The sequence below is a fragment of the Myxocyprinus asiaticus genome, chromosome 2, assembly GCF_019703515.2.
Source record: "Myxocyprinus asiaticus isolate MX2 ecotype Aquarium Trade chromosome 2, UBuf_Myxa_2, whole genome shotgun sequence".
NCBI classification, from domain to species: domain Eukaryota; kingdom Metazoa; phylum Chordata; class Actinopteri; order Cypriniformes; family Catostomidae; genus Myxocyprinus; species Myxocyprinus asiaticus.
In genome coordinates, this window is record NC_059345.1 from 1048256 (window position 1) to 1072708 (window position 24453).

General features: G+C 36.9%; 1 protein-coding gene across 4 annotated transcripts in view; it reads left to right on the forward strand.

Moving 5' to 3' along the window:
* Positions 1 to 23222, forward strand: part of LOC127410360 (neurexin-2-like) — a 495400-nt gene extending 472178 nt beyond the window's left edge. For 3 of the 4 annotated variants that reach the window (XM_051645582.1, XM_051645589.1, XM_051645608.1), the window contains 2 exons: positions 553 to 631; positions 20528 to 23222. In XM_051645582.1, coding sequence (XP_051501542.1) covers positions 553 to 631; positions 20528 to 21399 — 951 coding nt within the window. In that variant the 3' untranslated portion in view covers positions 21400 to 23222. The remainder of the gene's footprint in view (positions 1 to 552; positions 632 to 20527) is intronic. The other variant, XM_051645599.1, reaches the window with a different exon arrangement.
* Positions 23223 to 24453: the final 1231 nt, after the last annotated feature.

Below are 24453 nucleotides of genomic sequence, written 5' to 3' on the forward strand. Positions count from 1 at the left end.
CCATAAATGACTTTTTACAATTAGTTAATTGAGGGAGTTGTAATTTTAATCTCAAAATGGATTTAAAAATTATCTTGAAAAAAAAAAATCTTATTTTGAGTGATGTTTCTGTTTCATTTTCTATTTATTTATTTATTTGTTTGTTAACTTTGAAATGTGAGATGTTGTTTTTGTAGTTCATACAACATCAAGATAAACAATGTTCCTTTCAGAACAGCACGTTTGATTCAGGAAATGTATCCAGTTTATTCCAGTATAAACTGTATTAGATACAGTATATTAGATACATATACTTTTAAAATGGTCCTTTTCAAAACGTATTTTAATAGTGCAAAAAATTATAAAATCAAGTTAAAAATATATATATGATGCAAACATGATGGTAAGAATTATTGAAACTAGCAAACACAGGCTGTGTAACAACTCAAATATTACTGCATCTAAAATCTGACAGAAATGATAACAAGCAAGTTTACACTTTTTAAATGTTTTAAAGAAGATGCTCCAATGATTGTCTCTCTGTGTGTTTCTTGATGTTTTCTTCTTTACTAGAATACTGATGATCTGTTAGTGGCGTCGGCTGAATGTCCCAGTGATGATGAAGATCTTGAGGAGTGTGAACCTGGAAATGGTGAGTCAATCGGACTGTCTCTGTGTGTTTAAATGTGCACACACACACACACACACACACACACACACACACACACATTCAGTATCAGTCCCCGTGTGCAGCTGTGATTGGCCAAAACATGTCAGGTTACAGATTGAGTCCAAATGAAGCTTCCTCTGTGATGCTAGTTTGGTTTGTAGTTATTGATAAACGTGTGTAACTTGTTTGATCATTTTTTTCTTTCAATAACTTTAATAATGATGATGTCATTTCCACATACACAGCTAAACACAATAGCATGTTAATATTAGGGCTATAAAACAATTACAATATTTAATCACATCATTTATTGTAGTTAATCGCGATTAATCGCAATATCTTTATAAACATGAGTGGACAAAATATTCTTCATCCAGATGTATATTTGAGTCATCTACACAAAACATACCAACAGAAAATGAGCACAACACAACTCAATTCAACACAACTCAGTTCAACACAACTCCATTCAACACAATTCAACACAACTCAGTTCAACACAACTCCATTCAACACAATTCAACACAACTCAGTTCAACACAATTCAATTCAACACAACTCAATTCAACACAACTCAGTTCAACACAACTCCATTCAACACAATTCAACACAACTCAGTTCAACACAATTCAATTCAACACAACTCAATTCAACACAACTCAGTTCAACACAACTCCATTCAACACAATTCAACACAACTCAGTTCAACACAATTCAATTCAACACAACTCCATTCAACACAACTCAGTTCAACACAATTCAATTCAACACAACTCAATTCAACACAATTTAATTCAACACAACTCAGTTCAGCACAGCTCAATTCAACACAACTCAGTTCAGCACAGCTCAATTCAGCACAACTCAGTTCAGCACAGCTCAATTCAACACAACTCAATTCAACACAATTTAGTTCAACACAACTCAATTCAACACAAAGAGCTCTGGTCATGTGACTATTTGCACCACTCATGCAAAAAATACTGCACTTTCATTTACAACTCACAACTCACAAAAATACATCAAAAACTCCTTTTAGACCCCAGTCTCTATTGTAACCGGTGAGATTATATGGGTTAGTGTAGATTACCTGCAGGGTTCCAGCAATGTCTCCAACTTCTGCATTGACTAGTGCACTATCAAACAGAGACACTGTGACAGAACCTTGGAGACAGCAGCAGGGTTTCTGTTAGCCAGTAATTACTCTCTGTCTTCAAAAAACGTCATTAAAAAACCAGTCATTAAAAAAAAAAAATAATAATTTCCTGTTACACTTTCTTCTCTGTTTTGAATACTATTATGATGCTAGTGAAACTTTGTAATACAGCACTTTTCATACCATTGTCTCCTTAAGATGATTCGCTTATGTTTTCCTCTTTTGTAAGTTGCTTTGGATAAAAGCGTCTGCCAAATGAATAAATGTAAATGTACATGTAATCAGTACCGCCGCTCCCTATACGCATATTATGCAGTCTGCGTAGGGCACCAACTCCCTAGGGGGCACCAGACACTCCAACGGCTGCTTTTACTGGCACGTTATTCGTTATTCAAGGACCCGGTAGCAGTCGCGGAACACAGACAATCACCTCACGCTCGCACCACAGCTAACGCGCTATTAACACGTTGACTTCGACAGCAGTAGTTAATAAATTAAATTTAACAATGAATTGAATATGAATTAAATAAGCCTTGCCTATTTTCAAAAGCGTACAAAGTGCAAGTGGGCATGGGTGGGAGTGTTTGCGTTATTTGTGGGTGTATTGTATGTAAATGAAGTGGCGCAAAGAGCAGTTTGCTATTTTCCTGAGAAATAGGTCATTCCGCTAAGACGTTTCAATACCACCTCTTATTTCAGTAATCCAAATTCAGTTCCTGCATTTGCAGTTTGGAGAGTTCACCAGCAGGAGATGATAAAGTTCATGTCCAAACCCTAAAATACAGTGTATTAAGGGCCGGCTCCTGCCAGCTATGCTAGGGTGGGCTGGGGCATATTATGGGTGGGTGGGTGGGGGGGGGGGGGGTGGTTACTCGGACTACTAATTTAATGTCTTTAATTGGCGTGACATGGCGTAATTGTCAAGATCATAAGGCCCAATATAACTATATTTTACACTTATTCCCCATATTAAAAAATATATTGAAATAAATAAACTGATTAACATTGCGTAAAATCATAAGATTGAAGTGGGCACTGACAACAATACTCTTTCAGAGTAATGAGAATTACAGCCTTAAAGCAAATTACAAAGACAAATCAGAGTCCCCACGAATGCAAGGATGGAGCAAAAGGAAATATATTAAATGGAGAGATCAAGATTAAGAACCTAAAATTTGACAGATGGGAACTGCTTAAAGAAGTAATTATATAATATTAAATGATGAAAATTCTTTCTGTTTGACAGAAATGTAATAAGCAATGATACTGCCCCATAAAGGCAAAACTCAAAATAGAGTTATGAATGAAACAGGTCTCTTATGATTTGTCCAGTGGCAGATGAGTTTGTCTCATTTGTGCTGGCAATGAATAGGAATCCCAGCAGCGGCTGCAGTAGCAGGAGATGAAGGAGGAGTCTGTGTGAGCATAGTGGCTGCTCAGAGGGCAAAGGAGGAGTGTGTTCGCAGACAGGTGTATGCGTTGTGGAAGTCAGGAGCAGATCCATTGGAAGTGTCCGTTGAGGCGTGGTGTGGTGCAGAGAACAAAGCCCGGACGAAGGAGAGCATTCGTATTCCCAACACGTGGGCAGAGACAAAGAATCCTCCACTGGTGATTAGTGGGCAGCGAGGACAGGCATACAGCAAACTGGAAGATAACCACACTTCCCAACACACGGGCAGAGACAGGCAACCAACAGATACATGAGACAGCACCAAATAGACCAAGAGTGCAAGGTTAGCCACTTGACAGCACAAACAATAATCTAGCGATGACAGTGAGGGCACACAAGGATTAAGTAGGGAGTGCAATCAGAGTGGAACAGGTGTAGCTAGCACGTTAATCAGTGGCATGATCAGCGCTTCCCTGGAAACAATCAATGTTCCCATGGAAACACTGATCATGCGTGCTGGCTCTGCCGGCGAGACATGAGGGAGAGAGAAAAACAAAAGGACAGAATAAACCGGCAAACTCACCGGAGCCGTGAAAGAAAATACCAACACTTCATGGCCATGCCTATTGACTTTCCATGTATGACTTATTGCATAGTGCTGAGCTTAATTCTAGCACTCTTAAAATAGGGCCCCAAGAGTTATTGTCATAATGATGAATTGGTGTGTGATTTGAGTGTGTTTATATGCACAGCAATACGCTGATAACCACCAAAAATCAGCTTATTCGAGAAATATGGCAATGCAAGAAAACCATGCTTACATGACATTTGAAATGACTGGATTATTTGTGAACAGTTATGCGCACATTGGATAAGCCTGTAAGAATGCCAGTAAAGGTGTTTACATGCAGAGCGAAATTGGGGTATCATGCAAAATTATACATGTGTTGCTTAAATTGTTTATGACCTTAAACCAATAAGGAAAATCCTTTAATATGTTCAAAAAATCTTCTACGATATTTTTGGCTTATCAAGCAGAATCGCTGTAAGATCATGCATGGACATGACCTCTAAAGCGAGACAGACCAAAATCACAATTTTAATGCAGGATAAAGACATTTCATGTGTTTAAACTAGCTATTTGTCATGCTAGGTTAATTTTATGTTAGATAATAATTTATCTGTCATGCTTTAATGTCTTTAACTGACACTGAGAAATGAAAACTGTGATATAACTAGACAGTTGTGAAAAATGTAACAATATTAAACCGATTTAAATAATATAAGTAATACACACACTGGACATAGATCAAACAAACTGTGTGACTCAGCAACAAAATGACAGAAAACAGGAAAGATGAAGGTACAAATCAAACAGTGAAGAAATATACATGCAGTGACCACCAGACAGAGACTTCAACTGCCGTCTGTATGTACGTCACGTTCACTGGTACTGTGGGATCAAGGGATGAACTGAAGACAGAATAGTGAGTGGAGGAGAGCACAAACTGCATTGCATTTGAGCTCCAGGGTTTCTCTTTCCTTATCTGATCCTAGCAAGTTCATTAATCTGTCCTCTTTAAACTCCCCTAATGACGTCATTTACTGACCACTCACTCATTTATAATGAGTTCAAACTACAACCACATCATCGGCAGATCATTATACAAACATGCACAAAAACATTTTTTTTTGTGTTTTCACTCGCATCGGCGTATGTTTTTTAGTGGATAATGTTTAAAGTATTACATTTTTGCAATTTTGGGGCCTGGGTAGCTCAGCGAGCAATGATGCTGACTACCACCCCTGGAGTCGTGAGTTCGAATCCAGGGTGTGCTGAGTGACAGCCAGGCCTCCTAAGTAACCACATTGGCACAGTTGATAATGAGGGTAGAGTCACATGGGTTACCCTCCTTGTGGTCATGATACAGTGGTTCTCGCTCTTGATGGGGCACGTGGTTAATTGTGCACAGAGATCACGGGGGATAGTATGAGCCTCCGCATGCACTGAGTCTCCGCGGTAACGTGCCCAGCAAGCCACGTGATAAGATGCGCCGGGTGACTGTCTCAGAAGCGGAGGCAACTGAGATTTGTCCTCTGCCACCTGGATTTAGGTGAACAACTGCACCACCATGAAGACCTAGTGAGCACTGGGGAATTGGGCATGCCAAATTGGAGAGAAAAGGGGATAAAATCCAAAAATATGTTTTTTAAATTAGTCAAATAGAAAAGCATGTGGTTCTATAGTGCCGATTCTTTACAGAGTCGTGATGAGCGCAGACAGCAGATAGAAAGTCAGATCAGTAGCTTTTCAAACACAGTTGTAAATATTAGAGGTCGACCAATAGTGGGTTTTGCCAATACCGATAACTAGGGTGGGAAAATGGACTGATAGTGGATATATCGGCCGATAGTTTTCAAAATCCATAGTATGGATGAAAACATTCCACTCGATGTAAAATAGTGCTGAACTTTATAGCAAAATTAACATTTCATCATAATGATTATTTTGTAACAGATTTGACATTGTGCTTTCCCTAGCTATACTTCAATAAAGTACTCACTAGTGCTGCAACAACTAATCAACGAATTTCATTATTGATTAAATGGATATCTGAGGCGAGCACGGAGAAGCTCTGTCAGTAACATCACTTTGCAGCCTTAGTGATAAATGAAAAATGGCAGAGACCAGCTGAAATGGAAAAAACACAGCCCAAGTTGACCAGCACACGAGAGCACTTTATCAACACTTCAAAGATGATCATAATAAGAATACAGTTTAATGTGTTACTGCGTCAGGTGTGTGGACAGTGTGCTGTTTGATGTGTTTCTCTCCAGCACATTAATGCTACATTAACTGTTTTATAATGTGTATACTTGAACAAGTGGCTGCGTCGAGTATAAACCAGACTTTAAACTTCACTGAACAAGCGAGCGCGTGCATTCACATCAATCAAACCAATCACAATGAAGAAAGACAGCGCAATAATTTCGATTAAACTCGTGCCACATTTTCAGTTTCAGTGTAATCAATCGTGCAGCTTTCATGGATATCACACTGATGTCTCTGAGGTCAAAGTGTGCCAGTTTTGAAGTGTTTTAGATCGTTTCTCCTCATCATGTAAATGCATGTAATGCAGTGAGCACCACCGGGATGAGACTTTTCAGCACGAGTGAATCTGCACTGCTTTTATAGATGATTGATGATATAGATGTACTATTTAAAATTGTATATGATGCTGAAAATAATGTATAATAATACTAAGAGTCCTGATATTTGATAGTCCTGATAATGCCATATGTATTGTCTGATTTCACCAGTAAATTTATACTATGGCAAATATTGTTACTATATACACTACCATTAAAAAATGTATTTTTTAAAAGAGTATTTTAGAAACATGTAATCAGTGACAATGCTACTTTAATACTTAAAATATTAATTTAAAATACATAAAATATATGTAATCAGTGACTAGTTTACAAGCATATGTAAATAACATAATTATGTATTTTTCAGCTGAGCAGGATTATTCATATTTCTATTCTAGTGTCACCTTTGCCCTCTGCTGGGCTGATTTTTACTCCCACTCCATCCTGATGGATCATTTTATACTTTAATTAACAGTACTCTTTATTAAGTTTTATTAGTAAAGGAAATGAACTGTTTTGCATATGTCATGAAAATTATAATAATGATAATAAATTCACACAACTATGCATGATTCAGCTTTGCTCAAAGATTTATAAAAGTATAGAGTTGTGAATTCAGTACTGTAAATCGAACCAAATTCTTACGCCCTTTATCATTTCTGTTTTTTTAAATCATTTTTAAATAAAATACAGGATATAATAATAATAATAATAATTTAAAAAAATTATCCGATTAATCAATTAATCAGAGAAATAATTGAAGATTAATAGATTATCAAAATAATCGTCATTTGCAGCCCTAGAACTCACACACTGGTATTTTCAAAGCCTTTGCCATCTGAAATTAATGAAAATATTACAGGTCAAATGTGTTTGTTGTTCAGCAATAACATAAAACAAAGCCAAATTGCTATTGTATGTTACTGACAATATGTTTTAATTTATTGTCATATGTAATCAATGAATGATGTACAAGAAAAGAAGAGAAAAAAAGGAATAGAAATAAAATCAAGTCATTTTTTTAATATTATTTTAGAATGGCATTGTACATTTAATATCAGTGTGCTCATAAATATCAGATTTATTTTTCAGATTTCAGATTTATATATTTCACAATGCTCTTACATTTCATGTGCACATAACCATAATGTTATGGGAAGCTTGGAAAGATGTTTAGTGGCAAAACGTTATAGTCAAACAAATCTAAAACAGAAAATGGGCTGTTCCTGTGTGCGTAAATTCATGCAATGTACTGTGCTTGCGTTTTGTCTTCTGAAGAAAGTGATCGGCCGAGCAAAAGCAAAAACTCAGGCGGCATTTCACATAAGGTTGACATTACCATGAAGTTATGATTTACTACTGAAGATTAACTTATTAACAGTATCTACTTAGCAATAAAACCTAATCAGAGCGCTCATGTTGATCACCTGAATGGAACAAATGGGACGCCCCTCAACCACCCGAAAATCAAAACTCATCGGATCTATGATCTATAACTCATTTATGAATTATAGTGGATTTTTTCTGAGAGCCAATAGTTAAAAAATGCAGTTGGTAAAACTGATATATCGATCAACTTCTAGTAAACATAGTTGATTAAAATGTAATGTGTTGAATCAATAAAGTATTTCTCTTTCTATTATGTAATGAAACATTCTATTATGTTTTGAACTTATTACTTACTGAAACATTTATACATTTGTACATTTATAGAAGTTAGTAACAGTGTCTCTGTGCATCTAGACCACTAGTGTCTTTAATTATTAAATGTGCAGGTCAGTCACACCTTCCAATGTCCAGATGGTCAACTTCAAAAGGAAATGAGTTTAGCAATAGACAACTCCAATATTCCCTGCAGCCCAACAGTGTCAGATTTCCACGTGCATCTGTGTGTGAATGTAAACATGTACACAAGTTCCTGACAGGCACGAGGACGCTGGTAATTAGTCTGACATTTCTGGGGCTTTACAGATGAATTCTCTCTGTTTTAACTGAGTTGAAACAACAGGAGTCTCTTTCTTCTCCTGGTCACATTTCTGCAGCAGTGCTAGTAACACACGATATTGAAGTGGAACCTGTGTTTTATTTACTAACCACCTGCAGTCCAGTTTAATCATGTATCTGCGCTGGTATAACGTCAGCTTATTCTGCTGTATCACAAGCGTCTGTTTACCTGACGCACTTATCGTAAAAGCAGGCATTAAACTGAGATGTTTGTGTAACAGACACATTTTCTATTGTGTAAACTATGTTCAGCACAATTTATTTTCCTTTCGAACGGTTCACTTCAATTAACAGGTTAACTTTTTACATCATCACCAGGGGTGGGAAGTAAGGGAATACATGTAACAGGATTACATATTTAAAATATGATCTGTTAGTAACTTAAAATCATTGGTAATCAGAATACAGTTACATTTGAAAAGTATTTTAAATACTGAAGAGATTACTTTGCATTTTATTGACATTTTTATATATATATATATATATATATATAGTCTTGGAAAACATTTATCTGTATAAATGATGTGATCTGAGGAGCGTTTGAACAGCAGTGAAACACTTTCTTACGATGTGTTACATTCATACGAGCAGACAGAGGGCGCTCTCACAATGTTATGAGTGAAAACGTGGATATGATGTCATTGAGGAACTTCCCGTTAATCAAGGAGCTACAGGATGTTTCTACAGCTTAACAGAAAACAGAAACACTTCAATCAATTCAGTCAATCAATTTATTATTAATAAAACACGATTAAAAACAACTACCGTTGACCAATGTGCTGTACAATAAAACATAAATGACTATCAAATACAATCAGACAGGCACAAAGTCACACAACACAAAAACAGAGCATATAACGTAAAGCATCACATCACAAATTGTAGGCCAGATCAAATAGAAATGTTTTTAGCTTAGATTTAAAAATGGGTAGTGTGAGGGCAGTTCTAATTTGGATTGGTAGGCTGTTCCAAAGTTTGGGAGCGGCTACGGCGAATACCCGATCACCCCTAGACTTTAACCTAGATTTTGGAACAACTAAAAGGCTTTGATCGACAGACCTAAGAGCTCTCACTGGGTGGTAATCTATCAGCAGGTCAGAGAGGTATGAGGGTGCTAAACCGTTTCAAGGCTTAAAAACCAATAAGAGCGCTTTAAAATCAATTATATAGCAAACAGGTAGTCAATGGTAGCTGCATTTTGAACCATCTGAAGGCGAGCTAAAGAAGAATGGCTAATCCCCAGGTACGGAGAGTTACAGTAATCAAGCCTAGTGGAAACAAAAAGCATGGATCACCCTTTCAAAGTTCTCAAAAGAGAGAAAAGACTTCATTTTCGCCAAGGCTCGCAACTGATAAAAACTAGCTTTTACACTGCACTGTCCAAAAGGACTCCCAGATTTTTCACATATGGCTTAACATAGGGTGTTAAGACATCAAGATTTAAATTGGCTATACTCTTGGCATCAGAAGGGGTAAATACAACAATCTCTGTTTTAGACTCGTTTAAACTTAAAACATTTAAAGACATCCATGCTTTAACATCCACAAGGCAAGCAACCACGGGGTCTAAACCGATCTTGTGATTCAGAGGAAGATAAATTTGTGTGTCACTACACCACCACCCTGGAGTGGTGGTGGCGTAGTGGACTAAAGCACATAACTGGTAATCAGAGGGTTGCTGGTTCAATCCCCACAGCCACCACCATTGTGTCCTTGAGCAAGATACTTAACTCCAGGTTGCTCCAGGGGGATTGCTGCTGTAATAAGTGCACTGTAAGTCGCTTTGGATAAAAGCGTCTGCCAAATGCATAAATGTAAATGTAATGGTGGTAAGATATACCATATTTCTTAAAAATAGAACCAAGTGGCAGCATATAGAGAGAGAACAGTATGGGAGCTAGAGTAGAACTTTGGGGGACACCGCAAGTCAAAGGAACAGACTCAGAGTTGCCCTATATTAACTGAAAAACTCCTGTTTGTAAGGTATGATTGAAACCAACTTAAGGCTGAACCCCTTATGCCCACAACCTGTTCTAGGCGAGACAAAAGAACATTGTGATCCACCGTGTCAAAAGCAGCACTCAGATCTAAAAGTACTAGCGCTACAGAATCTCCGGAGACGGTGGCTAATAAAACATAATTTAAAACTTTTAAGAGAGCTGTCCTGATTGAAACATATCAAGAATCTTGTTTTCAGCCAAGAATCTCTGAAGTTGGTTGAGAACTACTTTCTCCAGTATTTTAGATTAAAAAAAAGAGAGGTTAGAAATGGGTCTAAAATTTGATAGAACTGAGGAACAAAGATTAGGCCTTTTAAGTCTGGGTTGTACCGAGGCATGCTTCAAATAGTCAGGGACAAATCCTGATTCAAGGCACTTAATAATAAAAATTAAAAGAGTAGGACCAGCTACATCAAACACTTGTTTAAGTAACTGCGGAGAATAACATCTAAGGAAGAACCAGTGGGCTTTAGTTGGTTTACAACATCATGCAAGAAAGAAAGAGTATACCAGTATAGTTTGATGGGACAGCAGGGTCATAACCAACAGGGTGAATATTCTGCCTAATCTCAGTTACCTTATTAATAAAAAACTGGCAGAAACATTCACACATAGCTATCGACTCTGTAGTATAAATGCAAACAGCTGAATTTAACACAGCATTAATTGTATTAAAAAGTGTTCAAGGATTGTAATGGTTCTTGTCTATAAGAGCCGATAAATACACAGACTTGGCTGATCTCACAAACTTCTGATATTTGGAAAGAGAATCCTTTAAAATTTCATATGAAATCTGAAGCTTGTCCTTTTTCCATTTTCTTTCCGCCCTTCTACATGCCTGTCTCAATGCACGCGTGGTGTTGTTCAACCATGGCTCAGGTGTAGGGTTATGATGTTTAGTCCTCAGTGGGGCCACAGATGTCTAAGATAGTAGTGCAGCCAGAGTTAAAACAGTGAAGAAGCTCATTGGGACTTAGATCAGGTGAAGCAAAATCTGAAGATTGAGAAAACTCCTCAAACACCGATGAGAAGGAGGCAGGAGTGGTAGCGGATATCTTCCGGGTCAAGTGAGCCGGCACATGGAATTTGACAATATTTGATGACAGAGATATATTAAATATTAGGGGTTTATGGTCAGAAAAGCTATGGTCGCATATCTCAATATCACACACAGAGAACCCATGTGACATTACAAGATCGAGTGTGTGGCCCTGTATATGAGTAGGGCTTTCACAAGCTGCACTAGGTCAAATGCTTCTCTAAGGCTAATAAAGTCTTTAGCAAAAGAGTTTGATGGGCAGCATACATCTGCTTTGACAGATGAAACATAAATCCAATAACACAAACACGATTACAGGATAGATGCTTTATCAATGTGTTTATGTGGTTAGGGTATTTTAACAAGAATAAAGCATTTTGGGTGCCTGGGTAGCTGAGCAAGTAAAGACGCTGACTATCACCCCTGGAGTCGCGAGTTTGAATCCAGGGTGTTCTAAGTGACTCCAGCCAGGCTTCCTGAGCAACCAAACTGGCCCGGTTGCTAGGAAGGGTAGAGTCACATGGGGTAACCTCCTCGTGGTTGCTATAATGTGGTTCGCTCTTGGTGGGGCGTGTGATGAGTTGTGCGTGGATGCCGTGGAGAATAGCGTGAAGCCTCCACATGCGCTACGTCTATGCGGTAACGCGCTCAACAAGTCACGTGATAAGATGCACGGATTGACGGTCTCAGATGCGGAGGCAACTGAGATTCATCCTCCGCCACCCGGATTGAGGCGAGTCACTACGCCACCACGAGGACTTAAGAGCACACTGGGAATTGGGCATTCCAAATTAGGGAGAAAAAGGGAGGGGAAAATAGTATTTTTATTTGCGAAATTCTATTCAATGTAGCCTTTAGCATCGTATAGAAAGCTACAACTAATATATTTTCTGCCTGATTCCATGTACAGAATCCACAAACGATCAGAAAAAGATGTGGTTGTGTACACTCTGTGGGGTTTTGAAGCAAGTTTGGAGCAGCACAAATCAGTGTTGTTGTTGTAGTTTAGAGACCATATTTTTACGGTCTTGGTCTTGTCATGGACTCGGGAGCATTTGGACTCGAACAAGTGTGGACTTTGACTTTAACCCGAGACCAGTCAAGTCCCTCCAAAAATGAACCATGAGCACTTCGGCTTATCTAAAAAACAATATCCGCGATCTTGACGTGTGTCCCGTATTTCTGTTGGCTGTGTAGAATCAGGGCTAGTGATGCCCGTTTCACGAATGAATCATTCTTTTGAGTCAGTTCTTTCAGTGAATTAGCCAAACAGTTTAGCAAAATGTATTTGTGATTTCACTATCTATCTGAATCATTTTCAGCGGTTTCTCACTCAGTAAAACAGTTTTAGGATATTGAAGAACACTTTGCTGGATTAAGTGGATATTTACAGACAAACATTTGAAACATAAGGCTTCTTTTTTTGAGAGGTAACTTTGTGAAACTTAAACTGTTGCTGTGTCATGTGAATAAAGAACGTGAACAGACACAACAAACGTGTTTTTGCATCTGTCTATGCTGTTTTTCAATTGTTGTAAACATGCTAGATGGACCTCTTTGACCATTGTGCCACAGATCGCTGTGTTTTCAGCATTAAATAGTTCTTTTGTCAAGTTAAAAACAACTTCAGCTGTTAAAAACGTGCATCAAGACACCAGTGTTCTGCTCCGTTCGTTGAACTGTGTCTTGCTTTTTTTAGCACAAGAACTAGAGGTCGATCGATAGTGGATTTTGTCGATACCGATAACCAAGATGGTGGGAAAGGCCGATAACTGATTAATCGGCAGTAGTAAAAAAAAAAAAAAGAAAAACTTTTATAGAATGACACTTCTTAGTCTTTCCTTATTATGACGAAGAGTCCGAAATGAATAAAATCCCAAAAGCAGTTTATTGTGCAACCAAAGTCCCAATAATAACCAGACAAATTCAGATTTGTTGCGTAACGCTGGACTTTTAACTATAAACAAGCCTGAAATACTCCGGGGACTTTGTTACAGTGCTCTATATGTTAGTAATTACTAAATTAAGCTTTTATAGCCTGTATATTCACCAGATGAATAGTTTTGTATATACAGTATATACTATATACAGTATATCTATAGTTCACCATTAACCGATAGGTCCAAAAAGCAACTATCGGCACCGATTAATCGTAAAACCGATTTATTGATCTACCTCTAACAAGGACGTGTTCAGTCTGAACCCTAACCCTAATTTGTTTTTAGAAATGCTTTAGCCATTAGTTACATGAATGCTACACATACTGAAGAAAATATAAAAATACTTCTCTCAATGTCATCAGAATTGAACGGTTTGCTTTTGCACAAGGTTTCTCTGCATACCCCGAGATAAAATCTTCCAGGCGGATTTAGCAGAAATGCTAAATATATGCAATATGCAATGAATGGAATGGAATAGTGAAATTGTAAACAAACTGAAAGTAAATGTTTAGATTGACTAATAAATGTTTAATACATTATTGTTTGTTTTTTATGTCCATTTTAGTTATAGAATAGTAATACTGTATTTTATATAACAGAAATGTTTACTTGCAATGAATAGAATAATACACAGAAGCTGGTAGACTGTATTGCCATGCGAAGCCACTTATTGTTGGCACCTTGCACCTTTAATTCAAGTTTTTTACTGACATGCTGTTAACACTGATAAATCATAATTGTAATAGGCTACAATTGTGTTCACTTAACCTAGAATGTGGCATTTATTTCAGTTTTATTCTTGACTGGTAATATTGTTTAACCAACATAAGCTTAAGCAAATAATATACTGTATGAGGGATATATATATATTGAGTTGTTTACACTGTACATATAACACATTGATTAAGATTGAATTAAGCATATAAGAGACTTGTCTCATACTCAACCGCTTCTGGTGTCGACTACAACACTGGCAGATTAACTTGGTTAATTCCATATTAACCTTTGTAAATTGTCATGTGAACATGTAGCTTTATGCTAAACTAAAATGCTACTGTTTTTCTAGCCTTTACATGCGCCTGTTACCAGGCATGATTATATTTTATAAAAAATTCTATATGGAAACTTTACATTAGAGCATAACTTTTCTCTAGTAAGACCTTTATATTAGGGCAAAAAAAAAACATCCTATTCTTAACCCTATAAAGCCGTGTCTTTAAAATGGAGGCGGACTTGCGCAAAAAGTAACTCTTATGTTGGCATAAATGACAGCTTATTTTAAAGGTGCTGTAAGTGATTTTTTCATGGAAAGGTATTAAAAAAAATCTCCCTGAAAGATATGAATAAATAAGTATCATGAGATATCTCACCGGTCTATCTGACAGCTCTAGACTCACAATGATGCTTTCTGCCTGTCAATCATTTTGCGTGTTCTCATAGTATTGTAGATGCAGTGAATTATTGAGGCATAATGCCATTTTTATGCCATGTTGTTCATGACAGTTGTCATTTGAGGGCGCTATTTTACTGATGTTTTTTTAACAACCGTTTCTGCTCGTGTCAGTCTCAGTAAAGCTCACTGGGTATCTTTGGAGTGCGGCGTATTGGAAAGAGGGGCGTGGCTAATCCAATGGCTCAGTCTCGTGGAAGTAGAACGGCTGAAATCACTTACAGCACCTTTAATAAAGTAAAAGTGACTAATAATTATACTGTTACTGATATTTTAAAATGAGTATTTGCTGAATATAAGCAACTTGTGCTTGATTAAAATTTTGTATATTATTTTATTGAAAACGCATGTTGAAATCCATGTATCAAATATGATACAACAGTCTTTTGAGTTATATCTCTCGATCACCATTACATTACATTCATGCACACCACAAAACAATCACAGAGCTTTGAAAATTCTGACATATATATTTTATAAGATATATTTAAAGCGTGAACTAATATTTCTGTGTATTTTCATATATGCAGCCTGCTCGGTCATTATAAAGATCTCATTATTTTACATCACAAGCTATTATGATGTCATCTTACCATAAGTTCATGAGACCCAGCGAAAAAACCTTTACAGTTTCACTTTTTTAAATGTCAGTATAGTGTTTAGTGCATAAAATACATATGATAAAATATGTTTATTGAAAAAAGAATATTTTATTCATATTGTGATACATTTTAATCATATTTATAGATCAAGGAGAGGAAGTTGTCATGATCAAACTATCACACATTTGGTATCTCTGAAAAGTCTAGCGAGTCCTCTGATAATACACACAAATGAATTACTCAGGAGGAGAATGACCTTTAAAGCCTAATGCATCAAATATGATACATAAAAAAAGAAAGTGCATTCTATATATATATATATATATATATATATATATATATATATATATATATATATATATCTATATATATATATATATTTTTTTTTTTTTTTTTTTTTTAATATTTGTCTAATGGTAATAAAAACAGTTAAATATCAAAAAATTTGAATTTTCTGACAATTCTTTCATGTTTTTTTTTTTTCTGTTAAAATATCTTAAAATCCTTAAGACAAGATCAGTTTACTTAAGCAACACTACATAAGATACATGTTTTAAAAAGAATGATTTTAAATATGTGTATTTTGATTTGTATTTTTTTTCTTTTTTTTGTTTTTACTTGTTATTCACTTCTTTATAGTCATAAAGTGTAAAAAAGAAGGAATCCAAAGTATTTCGATTACATTACTGACTTTGTGTAATCTAATGGAATAAGTTACAAATTACATTTTAAAGCAGTTATTCTGTAATCTGTAGTGAAATGTAGGCACAAATTGAAGATTATTATTTAACTGTGGTGTTTATTGTCATCAGTGTTTCATTTAACAACAAATATTCGTGGATACGTTTCCAGCATTTTGCAACTAAAGGACAGCTGTCATGATGTCATTTCCTGTGGCCTCAGATTGTTTAGTCACATGATATTTACTGGATCAAAAATCTGAAACGGAATGCCTTTAAACAAAGATAACAGATTTTAAATGATGTATTTGCATCTAATGCTGTTTGCTTTCATGCACTTCAAAGAGGAGCGATGGACGAATCAAGAGCGATTTGTTAACTTAAAAGATTCCGTGGTTTACTACCAAAAAAATCCCTATTACACACATGGCAGTCAATCAGCACATTTCATGTCTCATATAGTGTGCTCTGGATGAAAGGTTGCTGTCTTTCTGTCAAGGCAATTCAATCAAAGGGGGCAGAGTTTGACCAATCACAGACTGCACGTCAAACGGGGAAATTATACTGTCTAAGTATTAATGAGGTTTATCAAGAACCCAAACATACAATACAAGCATTTGGGTTGTGCACACATTCAATGATTTGTGTGCATTTTGTGTCCGTGGATCGACAGTTTCTCTTCACGAAACCTCAGTGGAGTTTCCAGACACTTTAAGAGAATTTGTACCTCAGATGGAAAATGTTTTCAACACTAAGACTGAAGATAATCATTCAAGGTTTCTCTCCCCTCAGTGATCCATTCTTTCTGAACGTACATGTGATAAAAACAGTGTTGTTCCTGCATTTGATGTTCTGGACTTCATGTTCCTCTAAACGGTTGGCTGCCTTGAGCAGGTTTTTTCCCTGTAATGAGTATAAAAGATTGTACTGACTTTTAAGCAGACTAGACTTCTGTTTTCTACTTTGAGTTGACTGAGTAGTAGTTAACCGTTAACTCTCAATCCACAGACACAAAGTTATACACACATTTGACCTCATTTTGGGCCTCAGCTGGTTTGCTGGTCTTAGCTGGACTCTGAGCGCTCTCAGGCCGGTCTGGTTTGATGGTTTTAGAGGGGTTTTGGGCATTTGGAAGACTAGCTAAGACCAGCACACCATCTTTGACCTGTTTTTTCAGCAATTGTTGAAAACAGATATTGTGAATAATGTCATTAACGATCTTTTCCCTTTGCCGTTTGTAAACCACCTGAATGTGTTCTGAATGTTAATTTTAACCTTTTTTCCTGGTGGATTCAGTTTCTTTGGGTTTATTAAATGTGTTTATAAATATGCAAACAGGAAGTTCTTTTTTGAAGGTTCTGATTGGTTAAAGGGAGGGTGCCACTGATGATGTCATGGGTTTTTTATAAAAACACAGTTACAGAAGAAAAATCCCTTCCCATTTATTTGAAACCCAACACTAATGTACCTCATCAAATGAAAATTAAGTTCTTTGTCTTTTCTGAATTTCTATAATGATCTGTCCTCCATTCATCTGTCCAGTTAAGAGTCATTCAATGAAACGGGTGCATTTTACACTTTGAAAAAGTAGATTTTCTTAAAGTACGCTTTTAAACATCATATCAGACGAAGAATGTTTTTAAGCGCTAATAAATCGCATTGTGCCATCTCAAGTTAAATATACATAAAATGGCTGATAATCATTAGCATTCATGAGTCAACTATATGAATTAAAATAATAAAAATAAACAATAGAACAATTAAAGTAGATCTATTTTATGTGACGGGTTTGGAATATTATGCTTGATGATTATTATTATGCATGAAAAAAACAGTTCAATGAAGGTGGATCTTGCTAACTTTTGAACGTGGCTCAAAAATATTTCCAAGATTTACGCACTTCAATTTCATAACAAATTTCCATCAAATTGAATTAAGGAATCTTTAACCCTTTAAGCTGGGATGGGCCTGCGAGAACAAAAAGGAGATGTTTTAGGACACTATAAATGATTTCTGTAATGTTATAACTTTAGATTGCTTTGTCGTATCAACACAACATTTTTCTCAGTTACAGTTTACATGATTGGGAACAAAACAAAAGCTTTTTAGAGCCTCCTTATTTACAGCCAGAGATATAAGAAAAATAAGGAAAAAAGTACATTTTTGGAGCAATTATTATTTTTATTTTTCAGCAGTTTCTTAGACTGAGAGTCTCAGAATGTATCATAATTGATATCATTGAAAAATATGAAGTTTTCTTTACAATTATACCAAATTATTATTTTTTTTATATATATAATTATATATATATATTTTATTATTATTATTATTATTTTTTTATTTTTTTTTATTTATTTTTTTTAGTTATAAGCCTTTAATTTTGGGTTTGCCACTGAAACAGGAAGTCTTTAAAAACACCTTCAGAGATTAAAGGGTTAACCAATTTAAATATTTTAAGTTTGGTTAATTTAATTGTTTTAAAGATCACACATTCAATTTGATAGAACTTTGTAATGAAATTGGAATGCGTAAATCTTAAAAAATGGGATTCAAATGTTTTTTTGAGTGAACTTTAAATGATGTGACTTGCTGTTTATTATGTCCTATAAAATGACAGTTCAATATTATATTGAGAAGAATAAGTGGTGTGACAGGAGAGCATAAAAATTCAGTTTATGTGATTGATTTATTGTGAATTTAGAAACTGTTACATGTTTTATCATGGCAAAGCTTTGCCGTAAATATGTTTATATATATATATATTTCTATGACTGGCAGATATGATAGAGACATGTAAAAATGCATATTATTGCATTAAATAAGTTGACACAAATGGCACTCCTTTCATGGAATGACTCTTAAAGAATATTTTTCCCATTTCCTATATTTCTGCTCCAACTAAAGTGTTCATGCTACAGATGAAATTGCTACACAAAGCAGAGCAGCATAAGTCTAATGAATAATTTACACAGTGTATAAATTAAACTTTTGACATTCTTTGATACTGGAGATGAATAAAAACACTATTATGTGATTCGTGGTTTGGAATTTCCAGGGGACGTGCGTGTGGATAATTATCTTGAAAGATACGCTCTGTGTTTTGGGGGAAATCCATGTGGGACAGTAATTTATAAAATATCACCTTCCGTTTCCCGGGGTGAGAGTGGGTAGTTTTGCATATATATCCTCATTATTAGCAGCTATCCCCGTGCAAACAGGGATTATCTTTAGCTTTATGAGCTCAGGGAAAACATTCACTGAATGATGAATTCAAAACATCTACTTTTAAACATGGGGTGGAATTTGTTTTATTACTCTCCGAGAACAATCTTACACAGCTTTCTTTTTGTAATTTTTTTTTTCATGCAAAAAACATGCGGCCAATTTGTTGATGTAAGTGACCTGAACTATGTGGTTTATCTTATTAAACATGCAGTGAGTGGAGATACAGCTAGCATTAGCATTAGCGCAGTCAGAACTGTTTTGATAGGATATATCTAATTGTTTATTCTCTGGATAGTTAGTAAAGTTGGTTTAGCACATATATTATAAGTTTATATATTTCTCTGTACTATCCGTACCCTGTAATTTATACAAATGTAATGTATCAGTGTTAGCATAGCTGTTTAGAATCATGTTACATTTATGCTAATGAAACTAACTTTAACTGGGTGATTCTCACAAAACTTGTCAAGAAAATGTCCTCGTCCAATTTTACTACAAAATTAAAAGAAATATATATGTATTTTGCACATACAAAATGAAGCCTGTTTTAGAGTCATAAAAAAATAATATTCCGAGTTCAATACAAGTTAAACTCAATTGATATTTTTGTGGTTACCAACATTATGCCACGTGCTATTTCGACTCGTCCCTCAAAAATCTGTGTTCCAGTGAGGCACTTACAATGGAAGTCAATGGGGCCAATTTTTGGAGGGTTTAAATACAGGAATGTGACGTTTATAATTTAATAGAAGCACTTAAATTAATTCTACTGTTAAAACTTGTGTATTATTTGAGCTGTGAAGTTGTTTAAATCATTGTTTACGGTGATTATGGGGTTTACTGTAATATAGTAAAACATGACTATGTTATGGTAATTAGAACCATTATTGCAAACAATAGGAAAATAAAACATCCTGACGTGTTACAGTTATGAGAATTGGGGGGTAAAATGTGCTTACTATAAGTGTTCTGAAAATAATGTCACAGTGGGCCTAAATCTAGGCTTCTTTTTCTTTATGCAAAATACAATGTAATTTTTTTTTGTTTTGTTTTTTTATTTGGGGTTGAATATGACCAGGACATTTTCTTGACAGGTTTCGTGGGCATCAACCAACTAACCTCACTGAAGTCTTAGTGTTGTTCTAATGAACCAGTGTTGCTGTTATTTTTCGTTCTTTGACTGTTTTATGTTTGAGTCCAACTAATGCAGTTTGCCTGCCTTTCTCTTTTTCGTCCTAGGAGGTGAACTAGTGTTACCCATTATAACCGTGGATTCCCTTGAGCCCCCTTCAATTGCGACACGTTACCCCATTATTCCCCCGCCCCCAACCTATCGCCCCTTCCTCACCCTGCTTGAGACCACCAAAGAGTCCCTGCCGCTGCCCGGTCGACCCCCCTGTCCGCAGGACCAAGAGGACTGCGAAGAACCCATGGAGGTCTCGGCGTACGGTTCGGGAGAGATGACCGAGTCAGACGATGAGGATTATTATAAAAAATTGCCCCTCGTCACCGACCGGACTGTTCTTCCGCCTCCCCCCGCGGCCGAAAACCCCCGGAGTGGCGACCGCCACTTCTCTCGTTTACGGCCGTCGCTCCCATTCACCCCAACAGTGCCCCCAGAGCAGCTCGTCCCCCGCCTCAAACCTGGCATCAACATCGGTCCCAATATCCCCGCGGGTAAAATGAACACCCGTGACCAGGTTCTGCTGCCGCCCGTGCATCCGTCAGGCGACCCTGAGCATGGCGGGCGGCAACGACATATACCAGGTATAACGTATCCTCCCAATTTCCCCCATGTACCCAATACAGACCCCTCGTCACCGGATAGAGGACCGCCAGGAGCGGTGGAGGTGATCCGAGAGTCCAGCAGCACGACAGGTATGGTGGTGGGCATTGTGGCCGCAGCGGCGCTCTGCATCCTCATCCTCCTCTATGCCATGTACAAGTACCGCAATCGTGACGAAGGCTCCTACCAGGTGGACCAGAGTCGCAACTACATTAGCAATTCAGCCACGCAAAGCAACGGCGCACTAGTAAAGGAAAAGCAGCCCGGCGCCTCCAAGACGGGCACAAAGAGTAAGAAAAACAAAGACAAGGAGTATTACGTCTGAGCTCGGCCTCCAGAGGGACGAAGGGGGAGGAGATAGGCATTTAAGGAGGAGAGAGGTTGAGGAATGGAAAGTTGGCAGTTTTCTGGTCAAATTTCAAGTGTTGACATCCGTCTCGTTTTCTTCCCCAATCCGTCAAGTTGTTGGCTTCATTTCGAGGGTTTGGAATAGTTCCCTCTCTAATTTCCATTTTTGATAGCTAATCCCAATAAACAATTCCACCTCTACCTTTTTACCAATGGAAAGTGGAAATCTTTCCAGACTCTAGTTGGTTTGTAAATATCCATATCATCTCCAAACCTGAGGTCAAAAGCTTGCCAAGATGGGGGGATCCATCAGATTGAGAATCCTTTCGAAAATGAGAGCTGTTGAATTGGAACGAGTTGGCGTAGGTGACATTTTGGGAACAGATGGTGATGAAATCGTTTAGCGGTCACACTCTAATGCCAAACCAGCTCTGTGTCAAATCCGACTCCAAGTTTTCATCCTTGATCTCTCTCCCGTTCTTGGCTTGTTCTCTCTTCTTCTCCTCGTCCTTGGTGCTCAGGAGCAGATGCAACGTAAATCTGTTGTGTTTCCAGCATGTGGTATTCAAAACGAAAAGAGACTAAACTGTTTCTGTGGAGTCAAACCAATTAATATATATATATCAATCAACTAGCAAAACTTGAGAACTACTAAACATCTGTGGACGATCCCTTCAGCCGAGGCCCATGGTCACCCCATGTTCCAGCAGATATTAGTCATGTGTTTTAAGGGGTTGCACAGGGGTCTGTGAAGGATCTTGGTTTCTGCTCAAAGTACCACATACAAGAACCTCACAAACATCCCTCAACAAGAACGTGACTCAATTCCAGAAAGATATATTGATATACAGATATTTCAGAAAAGATGGACCTCACTGAGAAGGAATGGTTGTGAAAGAGACACTAATTCCTCCTCGAATCTCCCATTACTTCAACCAATTACATCAGTGGAGAAACCAGAGTCTTTGGAGCAGAACGCTAGATTTTAGTTTTTGTTTTGTATGTATGTGTGCGTGTTTTCTTTTTTTATTTTGTTATAATGTAAAAGGGAAAAGACAATGTACATCCCGTAAGTAGAGAACCTGAACGTACCTGCATCTTTGAGGGACACCACGCTCACGTTCTTCGTCTTGGACGTTCAGGAGGAAAGTAGGTTTGCATTTTCAGCATTTAAGTAAAAGGAACGAACTCTCTCGAGAGACAGATGAAATCGCCTGTTCCTATGAAGATGTACATCTTGAACTCTAGTATTCCAATTTTCTCAAGTCTATTAAAAGAACTAAACTCTTCATCGAAAAAGAAAATGTTTAAAACAGTTTGTGAAATGTCTAAATATTCTAATCTCATCCCAGTGCTAAAACAGATGTGTTTTTCCTAATAATCATCCCTGAGAAAAAAGAAAAAAAATGAAAGAACGTAAAAGATCAGTAAATCAGATTCCGGAACGCAGATTTTCCTTGTTAATAAACACAACAAAATGTGATTTGGTTTACAAACAAATATATATCCTTCACATAAACGGAATAAATCCTTTTAGTTAGATAACTTTGATCATCAGTCCTCTGTTTGAATTATTTTGATTTCCCACATCCATCATTGAGGCTGTTTGTACTTAATTTTATCTCACTGTTCCATTTCCGTGTGTTTGTTGGAGTGTGTCTTCATTTCTTTTGTTCATCTGTTTTAGTTGCATTTCTCCCCTGTTCTTACTAAATGTTCTAATGTTACACTAAATGTTCCAGTGACATGAATCTGCATATGTGTATATTAACAGAAGGGAATACAATTGGTTATATACTTCTTAAACTCTGTGTCGTGTGCTTATTTAAGACTCACACATTTCTTCTAATTCTCACCTTGACTGAACATAAATACATTCAGTGTATAAACCTCACGCATACAGCTCTGATGTACACTAACTAGTGCATTTATAGTACAGTATAACTGCATTTCAAGAGCTCTCTGATTGAACAAACACACAACATCTTCATTGGCAGGTAAGTCTTTTAAAGTGATTTCAAATTCAGTGATTCTGTAGATTTATTTCTACTTCCAGTGTTTCCCAACCCTCATTAGATCAAATAAGTCATTATATAAGACCTTACGGACCCACTTTATATTATAGTAGGTGTCTTTAACTACTATGTACTTAAGCATTTGATACTAATTACTTTTGTTGCATTGTACTTACATTAAAAGTAACTGCATCTAATTACATCTGTAGTTACGCTGTTAACCCCTAACCCAACCCCAACAATTAAGGCCTAGGTATTCCTTTTTACGTGTTCCGGATCGTTTTGTTGCATTCTGGATCGGCTCGTGCCTGGCCGACCGCACACGAAAAACGAACATGTTTGACGCATGCCTACTATAACATCTTTGTGATACTCTTTGAGTACAGTCAGTAGCAGGCACATGCATGCGCGGGTCAAGAAAATGTAGGCTGCGCCCAGTCAAGCGATCCGCAACGCGGACACCCTAAACCCACCCCTAACCCTACTCCTAAACCTACCCGTAGCTCAACCTCAGTAGCAGCCAATGTTGGGTAAGTTACTCTAAAATTGTGATCGGCTACAAATGACTTATTACTTCTCTAAAAATTGTAATTGGATTACTTTACCGATTACTTCATGAGTAATCACATTACAAATTACTTTGCTTTTGAGTTACTTTCTAAAACAATTTTCACAGAACAGTTTGTCTATGAACTTTTTAAATTGCAATTAGTGTCTGTGTATAAATAGTCAATGAGTTTGTTAGCTCTCACGTGGATGCACTGAGCAGGCTAGATACTGAGCCATGGGGAGCAGAAAAGAACTGTCAAAAGACCTGCGTAACAAGGTAATGGAACTTTATAAAGATGGAAAAGGATATAAAAAGATATCCAAAGCCTTGAAAATGCCAGTCAGTACTGTTCAATCACTTATTAAGAAGTGGAAAATTCAGGGATCTCTTGATACCAAGCCAAGGTCAGGTAGACCAAGAAAGATTTCAGCCACAACTGCCAGAAGAATTGTTCGGGATACAAAGA